This window comes from Apium graveolens, chromosome 9 (genome assembly GCF_009905375.1).
Source record: "Apium graveolens cultivar Ventura chromosome 9, ASM990537v1, whole genome shotgun sequence".
In the NCBI taxonomy this organism is placed as follows: Eukaryota; Viridiplantae; Streptophyta; class Magnoliopsida; order Apiales; family Apiaceae; genus Apium; species Apium graveolens.
The window spans coordinates 230,361,390-230,374,002 of record NC_133655.1 but is presented as its reverse complement, the minus strand read 5'-3'; the positions used below and the strand labels follow the sequence as shown (position 1 = coordinate 230,374,002).

Below are 12,613 nucleotides of genomic sequence, written 5' to 3'. Positions count from 1 at the left end.
GTTCCTATTGTACTTTTTCTATCAATTTTACAACCTGCATAATCTGCATCTGAATAACCAATTAGATCAAAACCAGAATCTCTAGGGTACCAAATGCCAAGTTTTGGTGTTCCCTTGAGATATCTGAAAAATCTTTTTATAGCTATTAGGTGAGATTCTCTAGGATCAGCCTGAAATCTAGCACATAAACATGTAGAAAACATTATGTCTGGCCTACTGGCTGTTAAATACAAAAGTGAGCCAACCATGCCTCTATAACTTGAAATATCCACAGACTTTTCAGTAGTGTTTAATTCAAGCTTAGTTGCAGTGGCCATGGGAGTTTTTGCAGATGTGCAATCCATTAGATCAAACTTCTTTAAAAGATCAAAAATATATTTAGTTTGACTAATGAATATTCCATCACTAACTTGCTTAACTTGTAAGCCAAGAAAATAAGTTAGTTCTCCCATCATACTCATTTCATACTTGCTTTGCATCAATTTGGCAAACTTTTTACAAAGTTTCTCATCTGTAAAGCCAAAAATAATATCATCTACATAAATTTGAACAAGTATGCTAGAGCCATTAACATTTCTGAAAAATAAAGTTTTATCTACAGTACCTCTTGTGAAGTGATTTTCCAAAAGGAACCTTGATAAAGTGTCATACCAGGCTCTAGGTGCTTGCTTCAGTCCATAAAGTGCTTTCAGTAGATAATAGACATATTCTGGGAGATTTGGATCTTCAAAGCCAGGTGGTTGACTTACATATACTTCTTCCTCCAAATCTCCATTCAGAAAGGCACTTTTGACATCCATTTGATAGACCTTGAAATTGGCATGGGCTGCATAGGCTAAGAAAATTCTGATGGCTTCAAGTCTTGCAACAGGAGCAAAAGTTTCATCAAAATCTATCCCTTCTTGTTGACAGTAACCCTTAGCAACCAATCTAGCTTTGTTCCTGACTACTATGCCATTTTCATCCATCTTGTTTCTGAATACCCACTTAGTGTCAATAGGCTTCTTTCCCTTAGGCTTGGGTACCAGCTTCCAAACTTTATTTCTTTCAAATTGGTTTAGCTCCTCCTGCATAGCTAAAATCCAATCAGGATCCAACAAAGCTTCTTCTACCTTCTTAGGTTCTTAGAGAGGAAGCTGCTATATAGACATTCTTCTTGAGTTGCTCTCCTTGTTTGAACTCTAGAAGATGCATCACCAATGATAAGCTCAAATGGATGATCCTTTGTCCATTTCCTTTGTTGAGGTAGATTAGCTCTAGATGAAGAGGCCTCATTGTTGTTTTGATGAGAGACTGAGTTTTGATTGCCAGAAACTCCCCCTGAGTTTGTGAATCTATGATTTGAAAAAGAGGGATTTTCTGAAGTTGATCTGCTTTGACTCTCAGCTCCTTGTGATAAACCGACGGATGAGGCTGATTGTCTCTCGACGGATGATGCAGATTGTCTATCGACGGATGAAGCATTTTGTACTTCGACGGATGTTGAGTTAACAGCATCATAGGTGGTAGATTTTTCTGCATTATCCTTTGGAATTGTCTCTTGATCACTTTCATCATCACTGTCATCACTGACCATCTCCACATTATCAAATTTGAGGCTCTCATGATAATCTCCATCTTGTAGCCCTTCAATCTTTTTGTCATCAAACACAACATGTATTGATTCCACAACAATGTTGGTTCTAAGATTGTAGACTCTATATGCTTTACCAACAGCATATCCAACAAAAATTCCTTCATCTGCTTTAGCATCAAACTTTCCATTTTGACCAGTTTGATTCCTCAGGATATAACACTTGCAGCCAAAGACATGAAGAAAATTCAAGGTTGGCTTCTTGTTCTTGAACAATTGATAAGGTGTCATGCATCTATCTTGATTAATCAGAGAGATGTTCTGAGTGTAGCATGCAGTGTTCACAGCTTCAGCCCAGAAGTAAGTTGGTAATTTTGATTCTTCAAGCATAGTCCTTGCAGCTTCAATAAGAGATCTATTCTTTCTCTCCACTACTCCATTTTGTTGTGGAGTCCTTGCTGCTGAAAACTCATGCAAGATTCCATTTTCCTCACAAAATGCTCTCATGACATAGTTCTTGAACTCAGTTCCATTGTCACTCCTGATTCTTCTAACTTTAAAATCAGGATGATTGTTGACTTGCCTTATGTGATTGATGATGATTTCACTAGCCTCATCTTTGGACTTTAGGAAATAGGTCCAAGAGAACTTTGAGAAATCATCTACAATTACTAGGCAAAATCTTTTCTTGGAGATTGACAATATATTGACTGGTCCAAACAAATCCATGTGAAGCAGTTATAGAGGCTCTTCAATTACTGAATCAAGTTTCTTTCTGAATGATGCTTTAATCTGCTTCCCCTTTTAGCAGGCATCACACAGTCCATCCTTTGTAAACTCCACCAGAGGAATACCTCTAACCAGCTCTTTCTTTACCAGCTCATTCATGGTCTTGAAGTTCAAATGGGATAGCTTCTTGTACCATAGCCAACTTTCATCCTGACTTGCTTTGCTGAGAAGACAAGTAACAGATTCTGCTTTTGATGAGTTGAAGTCAGCTAGGTACACATTACCTTTTCTCACACCAGTGAGAACCACTTTGTTGCTCCTACTGTTTGTCACAACACAGGTTTCTTTGTTGAAGGTTACTGAGTTGCCTTTGTCACAAAGTTGACTGATACTCAACAGATTGTGTTTGAGACCATCCACTAAGACAACCTCTTCAATGATGACAATGTCCTTTGAAATCAAGCCATATCCCACAGTATAACCTTTGCTGTCATCTCCAAAAGTGATACTTGGGCCAGCTCTCTCTTCAAACTCTGTGAGCAGGGTAGAATCACCAGTCATGTGTCTTGAACAACCACTATCCAAGTACCAAAGATTCCTTCTGTTTCCCTGCACACATCAAAATCAAATCAAGTTGATTTTGGTACCCAAGTTTCCTTGGGTCCTGCCTTGTTAGCTTTCTTCTTCTGTTTCTTAGGTCTTAACTCATTTGCCTTAGGAATTTCAGATTCTTCCTTAGTCATTTGGGTTATGCCTTTGAAACCACTAGATGCAACAGAATTATCATGCATGTTATGGCAAAAAGGAAATGGCATGCTTGGTGCAAACATGTTATTCTAGTTAGGCATGCTAAATGGCATTTGAGGCATATTGTATGCAGCATAATATGGATTAGGTGCAAATGGCATATTAGCAAACTGTGCATTCATGTTCTGTGTAGGCATAACATTAACAGGCATGGGAGGCATGGCATTCATGTTAGAGAATTGAGGCTGAACAGACATTGGAGTAGGCATCGCAGACTTGCAATTAACAGATAAATGATTTATACTACCACACTTGACACAGATCTTTCTAGGAGCATATTTATAAGGTGTGTAGTTATTGTGTTTGTTAATCCCTACTTTACCATTCCTATTGTTTTTCTTTTTAGTCTCTGTTTTTACCTCTATTTTCTCAAGTCTATCACTTAACTGTTTGACAGTCATGTGACCAACATTAGCCTTCTTCCCATTCTTGGCTTGACTTGACTCTCCTGAAACAAAGTTCTTGGAAACAGACCCATACTTATCATTTAGCTTGGTTAATTTGGCTTTGCTAATGGGTTTGCTTACAGCCGACGGATGAAGATTTTTATCATTCGACGGATAACACTTTTTGTTATCCGACGGATAATCCTCATCATCCGTCGAGTCTACATCTGTCAGCAACCCATCTACCAAAATAGGTTCTAGTTTCTCCTTATTCTTTTTCCAGGCTTCATCACAAAAAGACTCAATTCCTTGAACCTTGGTGATTTGGGCATGAACATCTCTGGATGTTTTCCAAGCTTTAATCACCTCTTGTTCACGATCAAGCTGCTTCTTTAAAATTTCTTCCTTCTTCAAGGACTCAGTTAATTCCTCCTTGGCAATTCTACACTCAATTTTTAGTTTCTCAAACTCAACAAACTGAGACTCAAGCACATTATTCCTCTCACTCAAAAACAAGTTGTTTTCTTTAAGTTTAGCATTTTCTTTAGTGAGTGACTTAAGTGTAACACGCAAATGATATAATTCAGTAGACATGTCATTTATTGCATCATTACACTCAGCTTTAGATAAATGTGCAAGGTTTGTAGTGATTACCTGATTGCTTGAGGAACTTGTTTCTGTTTCATCAGACTTGGCCATAAGGGCTAGATTAACATAGCTGACATCTTCATCTTCATCCAAACCATCAGCTGCCCAGTCATTCTCCTGTGTTATAAAAGCCCTTTCCTTTTGTTTGAGTAGATCAAAGTATTTTTGCTTGTAATCAACAGACTCAAATCTTTTCTTGCTGGAATCTGACTTTCTACACTCATTTGCAAAATGCCCTGCCAAGCCACATTTGAAACACTTGAATTTTGATTTATCCACCATGTTTCTCTTTGGCTTGGCAGCTCCAAAGTTCTTTTTGAACTTGAGCTTGGCAAATCTTCTTGAAAGGAATGCTAGGTGCTCATCAATGTCCTCCATGTCATCTTGGCTCAATGCATCTTCATCTTCTGCATGTAAAATTCGTAATTTTATTTTTAATTTATTTATTAGAAATTAGATATTAATTTGTCTAGATAAATATTTTAAAATTAGAATATTCTGAAAACATTTTGTGCAAGGTAGTTGATTTGTGAAAAGATTTGTTATTTGTGGAAATAAGTGTAAGAATAATTTAGAAAATCGAAATTTTTTTAGTTTAGGTAATTGTGTGTATCAAATATTTTATTTATGGAATTTACTTGGAGAGGTTGTAAATCTTTAGGAGGAAATATTATTATTTCCTAGTTGAGATATAGGGTTTTGTATCGTTATAAATACACCATATTCGTATTCCTTGTTTTTATCATTAAAATTCGTAGGACTTTCTCAGCAAAAATCAGCTGTCTTGTAAAATTCGTAGAAAATTCATCGTAAGTCAGAATTCAGTGATTCTGGACTTTTCAGAAAGGTCTTTTCGTTATCTTCAGCTTTCGTGTTTCGTGTTTTTCAAGAAAATATCGTTTAGAGGGTCAAAAAGAGTAAATTCAGATCTGGTCAGGCTTTGAGGTAAGTACCTTTTGACTTACTTTTAAATTTCCGAAAAGATATTTCAGTTCTGTTTTTAATTTCATATAAGATATAAAAACTTTGATTTCGAAATTATAAGATATAAGTATTTGTGAATTTTAGAACCCAGTCTCTACGTTTTCGAACCGTTCGTAATTTACGCTATAGTTCCGGAACTAGCCTTAGATACCCTTAGTAGGCGCACAAGTGTGCAACTTTAGATACCTATTAAGGGCGCGTAATTATTGAACTTTAGATGCCGACCACTGGCAAAGTGTGGTATAAAGAATAAGAATAAGAATTAGATGCCGGCTACTGGCAAAGTGTGGCCGTAGATCAAGACTGTGGTATTTATAAGAATTATTGTTTCGTTCTGTTTTATTCTGCTCAGATCTGTTATAAAATCTGTACTGTTATAAATTCTGCTCTGTTCTGTTTTAAATTCTGAATTTTAAAATATAAAACTTTGGGTTGGATTTATTTTAGAAAATGTTTTACAAAATTATTATTGTTTTAAGAAAAATCGTTTTATCAAAACACCCATTGTTTTTCTGTTTAAAAGTTAGTCAATTTGTACTTGCTGAGCTGTGTAGCTCACCCCTTTTAACATTTCAGGTTCGGAATTTGGAGCATATTAAGATTAAGGAATGAGAACTATGTGGAGATCTGTGCTGCTTCGTTTGTGCTATTTGAATTAGAATAAAGATTTTGTTTTTAGAGAATAAATTTAATTATCTGTTAGGCAATTATTATCGGATTTGTGGAGCTGCGTCTCTATTTTTATGATTTTGATTATTGAGTTTGACCGCTGCTTTGAATTTCGTGATCTATTAGAATTATCGAGTAATAATATATTTTATTTTTAGTTTTCGATTTAGAATTTAATAGTCCGGAAGTGCGGGCTGTTACAGTTGGTATCAAGAGCAGGCTGTCCTTCGGAGTGTATTAGGTATGGGACTAGTACATTCCCTAGGATGCGATCCTTTAGACTATCGTATAGGTCTTAGAAAATTATTTTGGATTTAGGGCATTTATTTGTGTGATTATTTGATATGTTTGACTTTTGTGTTTTTTTTGATTATTGACTATAAGTTTAGAATTTGTTTTGTGTGTTCTAGTAAAGATGGATGGAGAAAATCAGAACAACAATGAAAATCAGGGCAATAATGATGAAGGAGGAAACGTCTTTGACCAGCTGGCTGAAACTCTAGCTGTACTTGTGAATCAGCAACCGAAGCCCAACATCGTCTCTCAATTCAAGCGTTTGAACCCGCCAACTTTTGATGGAGCTACAGACCCGGCTATCGTTGAGATGTGGATCCAAGAGATGGAAAAAGCTTTCGGACTTCTGGGGAGCAATGAGGAACAGAAGGTGACCTTAGCTGTGTACCAATTGCAAGGAAGCGCTTACGACTGGTGGCTTATGGAAAAGAGGAAGAATGAGACGACAAATCTTGAAGAAAATCATGAACCGTACACTTGGGCAAAGTTCAAGAAGGCTTTAGAGGACAAGTACTTTCCGAGAACAGTTCGTCTGCAGAAAGAGAGGGACTTCATTCGACTTCAACAAGGTGGAAGAACCGTCATTGAATACGAAGCAGAATTTGCAAAGCTTGCGAAGTACGCGTCGACCCTAGTAGCAGATGAGAGCAGTCGAGCACGAAGATTAGAGGAGGGACTTCGAAGTGACATCAGGAATTCAGTGGCGTCGTTTGAACTTCAGACGTACGAGGCTGTCCTCAACAAGGCGTTAGTGATCGAAAGGGGCTTGGCAGAATCTGAAAAGGCGTCTGGCAGTTGGAATAAGAGGCGGTTCACTCAAACTAGTGGGCAATCTTTTCAAGGGGGACCACTCAAGAAGCCACACGTGTACGATAACATCGGGGGTCAAGGTGATCGAGAGACGTGTACCAGGTGCGGCAAGAATCATCCGGACAAAGTCTGTCGTTGGAATACAGGTGCTTGTTTTCATTGCGGAGAAGTAGGACATAAGATTTCGAATTGTCCGCACAATCCGCCACCGCCACCAAGGAAGGAAGCAGATAACAAGATGGGCAAAGGACGTGTGTTTCAGCTGACAGGAAATGACAACTATCGCAATTAAGGTATGATTTCTTTTCTTTAGTGACTTATTTAATTTATTTATGTTATGTGAATTTGGGGACCAAATTCTTTTAAGGAGGGAAGAATGTAAAATTCGTAATTTTATTTTTAATTTATTTATTAGAAATTAGATATTAATTTGTCTAGATAAATATTTTAAAATTAGAATATTCTGAAAACATTTTGTGCAAGGTAGTTGATTTGTGAAAAGATTTGTTATTTGTGGAAATAAGTGTAAGAATAATTTAGAAAATCGAAATTTTTTTAGTTTAGGTAATTGTGTGTATCAAATATTTTATTTATGGAATTTACTTGGAGAGGTTGTAAATCTTTAGGAGGAAATATTATTATTTCCTAGTTGAGATATAGGGTTTTGTATCGTTATAAATACACCATATTCGTATTCCTTGTTTTTATCATTAAAATTCGTAGGACTTTCTCAGCAAAAATCAGCTGTCTTGTAAAATTCGTAGAAAATTCATCGTAAGTCAGAATTCAGTGATTCTGGACTTTTCAGAAAGGTCTTTTCGTTATCTTCAGCTTTCGTGTTTCGTGTTTTTCAAGAAAATATCATTTAGAGGGTCAAAAAGAGTAAATTCAGATCTGGTCAGGCTTTGAGGTAAGTACCTTTTGACTTACTTTTAAATTTCCGAAAAGATATTTCAGTTCTGTTTTTAATTTCATATAAGATATAAAAACTTTGATTTCGAAATTATAAGATATAAGTATTTGTGAATTTTAGAACCCAGTCTCTACGTTTTCGAACCGTTCGTAATTTACGCTATAGTTCCGGAACTAGCCTTAGATACCCTTAGTAGGCGCACAAGTGTGCAACTTTAGATACCTATTAAGGGCGCGTAATTATTGAACTTTAGATGCCGACCACTGGCAAAGTGTGGTATAAAGAATAAGAATAAGAATTAGATGCCGGCTACTGGCAAAGTGTGGCCGTAGATCAAGACTGTGGTATTTATAAGAATTATCGTTTCGTTCTGTTTTATTCTGCTCAGATCTGTTATAAAATCTGTACTGTTATAAATTCTGCTCTGTTCTGTTTTAAATTCTGAATTTTAAAATATAAAACTTTGGGTTGGATTTATTTTAGAAAATGTTTTACAAAATTATTATTGTTTTAAGAAAAATCGTTTTATCAAAACACCCATTGTTTTTCTGTTTAAAAGTTAGTCAATTTGTACTTGCTGAGCTGTGTAGCTCACCCCTTTTAACATTTCAGGTTCGGAATTTGGAGCATATTAAGATTAAGGAATGAGAACTATGTGGAGATCTGTGCTGCTTCGTTTGTGCTATTTGAATTAGAATAAAGATTTTGTTTTTAGAGAATAAATTTAATTATCTGTTAGGCAATTATTATCGGATTTGTGGAGCTGCGTCTCTATTTTTATGATTTTGATTATTGAGTTTGACCGCTGCTTTGAATTTCGTGATCTATTAGAATTATCGAGTAATAATATATTTTATTTTTAGTTTTCGATTTAGAATTTAATAGTCCGGAAGTGCGGGCTGTTACACTGCAGCTAGCCCTTTACCCTTGCTTTCACATGCCTTTGAAGTTGATTCCACAGCTTCCATCTTCACTTCCTTTTCCAATTCCAGATCAGCAACTAATGCAATGGATCCTCCTTTCTTCTTTCATCTCTCCATTCTTTCATCCTGCTCTATTTCAAGCTCATAGGTTTTCAGAATGCCATACAGTCTCTCCAAAGTAAACTCCTTATAATCCTGTGAGTTTCTCAATGAGACTGTCATTGGTTTCCATTCCTTTGGAAGAGATCTGAGAAATTTCAGATTGAAGTCTTTAGTCTCGTAGACTCTTCCATGCAATTTAAGAGCATTCAGTAGCTTTTGGAATCTACTAAAAATGTCAGTGAGTGACTCACTTTCTTCATTGTGAAAATGCTCATATTGCTGAATCAGGAGATGCATTTTATTTTCTCTTACTTGCTCAGTACCATCACAGATTATCTGTATTGTGTCCCAAACTTCCTTGGTAGTTTTGCAGTTGATGATGTTATCAAACATATCTGCATCAATACCATTGAACAGAATGTTCATAGCCTTCTTATCTTTCCTGACTTGCTCAATATCAGGATCAGACCATTCATGTCTTGGCTTTGGAACAGATGGTTCATTTCCTGTTGCAGCTCTCATTGGAACATGAGGGCCTTTTTCTATGCAGTCCACATAGGCCTCATCTTGAGAAAGCATGTGAAGATGCATCTTTACCTTCCAATGATGGTAATTGTCTTTATCAAGAAAAGGAATTTTGATTCCAACATCTTTCTTGTTCATCTTGCTGAATTGTTTTGATCTTTAAACTCTTTGTAGATTAAGAGTTTGCTCTGATACCAATTGTTAGTCCCTTAACAATCTAGCAAGAATTACAGAAGGGGGGTTGAATGGAATTCTTGAACCTTTTTCTTCGAATCAAATGGTTCAACTCGATAACAACTATATCTGTTTTAATCAGCACAATGCGGAATATGAACTTGAATGAATTAAAACATAAGTGATTAAAAACAAGAGTCTTTAAAAACTTTCTGGTGGATTTAAACAATTCCACCAGAGATATATATAATATATCGAGAGGACCCTGTGTACAAAAATGTTCACAGCTGCTTACAAAAATATACAACTGCTAAGAATACAGGAAATGCTAAAGATAGTGCTTACAAAGATTTCTCTGTTTTTTTCTTAGCTCTCACTTTGCTGTATGTGTATCTTATTTTTGCTACTCTCTTGGTTTATATATATATATTACCAAGATTACAAAGTCAAAAGAACTGAATAAATATTAAATACTACAGTCTTGAACTTTGCTGCTTTTCGTCCTCTAGTACCCAGTAAAAGGGCTTCCACAGTGTGTCTGTATCCAACAACTCTGCGGCTGTGTGTCAGCTTTCACTGTTCAACTGATGTTTTGAATCTTGATATATTCATCCATCGACTTCTGGATCATCCGTCGATGACTTAGTTGATCATCCATCGACTGCTGTGTTAAACATCCGTTGATAGTCATTTAATCATCCGACGAAGCTTTGTTAATCATCCGTTGGTAGCTATTTTGGCACTTGACTTCACTTCACTTATACAGAATTACAAGACATTGCTTATGTACAGTTAATCAACCTATTCTACATATCTAGTTGAAGTCAACATGACTTATATGCTGCTACAGATTCCATACAAAGGTGCATACAACACTGTGCTACAGACTTATTGTTACATAAGCTACTCACTCGATGGATAATAAGTTAATCATCCGTCCGGGCTAAAATGAGTTATCCGTCGGGACTAAAAACCTTATCCGTCGAGTGCTACATAATTTCACTAATTAAAATCTACTTAGACATTTTGTTAAGGTGATCATCAAGTACACAACATATTCACAACATACATGTGTTGGGTGTTTGCAAAAAGAATGTGGCAGCCTGTTAAGCAGGAATTTGAGAACAAAGAAGCATTACCATTTTCATGCAATTGTGAAGATATTCAAAGATGCTGGAATAGAGTAGTGAAGCAGCATGGAGTTAGACTAGATATGTTTTATTTTATTATCTTGTCTTATTGTCATGTAAACTTGGTGATATATAAACCAAGTGTAGCTAGTAGAGCATTCAACTAAGCAAACACATTTTAAAGAGAGATAGAAAAAGCTGTACTTGTCAAGAATCTCTCAGTAGTTTGTTTGTTCAACTTGTAAAGCAGCTGTGAGCTCTTTAAGGCTTCACAGAGTTCTCATTGATATATATATATATATATCTCTGATGGATACTTTCAAATCCACCAGAAAGTTTTAAAAGCCTTTGTTTTTATTACTTTCATATTTGATCAAGTTAGAACATTTTTAGTTTTGAAAAAGTAGCCAGAATTACATTCAACCCCCTTCTGTAATTCTTGTTGTAATGTTAGGGACTAACAAATCTCTGAAGATGGTTCAACTAACATATCTCAGGTTTCAATTTCTTGAACCACTGCAATATTTTGTTCTCAATATTCAATGCATGATAAGATCTTAGTGTTTAAATATTTAACACACGCACAAGAATGATAGCATCACACATAGATAATGCTGATCTAGCTCACTAGAATATTTTTCTGGTAACTAGGATTGATGTTTAACTTGTGCATGTTATTTTAGATGATCTTAAATATGTGTTTGAATATTTGTTGAACATGATTTTTTGATTTAGTGAGATATATGTTTTCCAGCACTTAAGACCTTTGTTTATGCTTACTTTATGTATCCTATTACAATGTAATTTATTTATTTGATCTGAATTGTTTGTTAAGATGTATTAATTTATATTTGGATCGAGATAGCTAGATGAGATACATCCACAAGATTGGACTAGATATAATTAGTGATTTATTTATTATTCGGTTTGTTCCATATCATGCATGTCTTGCTTAATTCATGTGTGTAATATGTCTGAATGAATGCCATGTTTTCTTAATTAAATACTTGCTTATTTCAATACTATGAATGCATCTCTTAGTACTTGCATTAATTGTAGAAAAAGCATGTTTAGGATTACAATAGGGCAAAGACTACTAGTCCTCCTTATGTAAGGTTGGAACCATTTTTCCCTTAGCCTAGAGACAAATTTGTCAAGGGTATTAAAATGGAGAAAATGGCTAGTCAAAGATAAGAAGTAGCATGATAAGGTTGCAGCTGTTGTTATCTCTGTTTATAGTAAAATCTCTAATCCAATTGGACCCAAACTGATAAGTTGGGTACCAAGGAATGTTAATCCATTTGTGAGTGCATGACATAACATGTTAATTGATTCATATGCATTCTTGGTAATTCATACTCAAGGCATATGATCAAAGAAAGAGCCTCACAATCAAATATGATCAACAAAAGCTATTCCGTCAATAATCTTTGGAGATGACAACAAAGGTTTTCACTACGGGACAAAGCTATGCAGAAAAAGGAATGTCATCTTGGATTCAACAATTGGTATCACTGATAAAAACTAATCATTAGTGTCACTGATAACAATTGAAGCATCTTTCTTGTTGAAGAATCAAGGCACAAATTCTTTTATCAGACGGTTCTGCATCAAAGGACAAAATGCCAATTCAATGAAGGATTAATGTCTCATTTGAAGCAGGAAGGTTGAGAAGCTTTGTAATATCCGGGATATGACATGTAATTATTTTTGTCAATAACTAAATATTATGTGATTATTATATGAATTTTTGATGAATTATCTGTTAATTGGTATCTGTGTTTGGATGTTTATATGTGATAAAAATTGAGAATTTTAATTTTTTTATGTCCAAAATAAAGTATAGATAATTTTGATATTTTTCTATTAATTTATATGTTGTTATATAATTTTATAAAGGATTTATGGATTTAATAAATTATTTTTCAGATTAATTATAAATTATT

General features: G+C 35.2%; 1 protein-coding gene across 1 annotated transcript; it reads left to right on the top strand.

Annotated features, from left to right (window-relative positions):
• Positions 1-6,211: 6,211 nt before the first annotated feature.
• LOC141686016 (uncharacterized) lies at positions 6,212-7,192 on the top strand. The gene has a single exon (XM_074491082.1). It carries the CDS (start codon positions 6,212-6,214, stop codon positions 7,190-7,192), a length of 981 nt encoding a protein of 326 aa, XP_074347183.1.
• Positions 7,193-12,613: the final 5,421 nt, after the last annotated feature.

Excerpts from the sequence above, each read along its gene's own strand:
- LOC141686016 (XM_074491082.1), top strand. The coding sequence starts at position 6,212 with ATGGATGGAGAAAATCAGAACAACAATGAAAATCAGGGCAATAATGAT.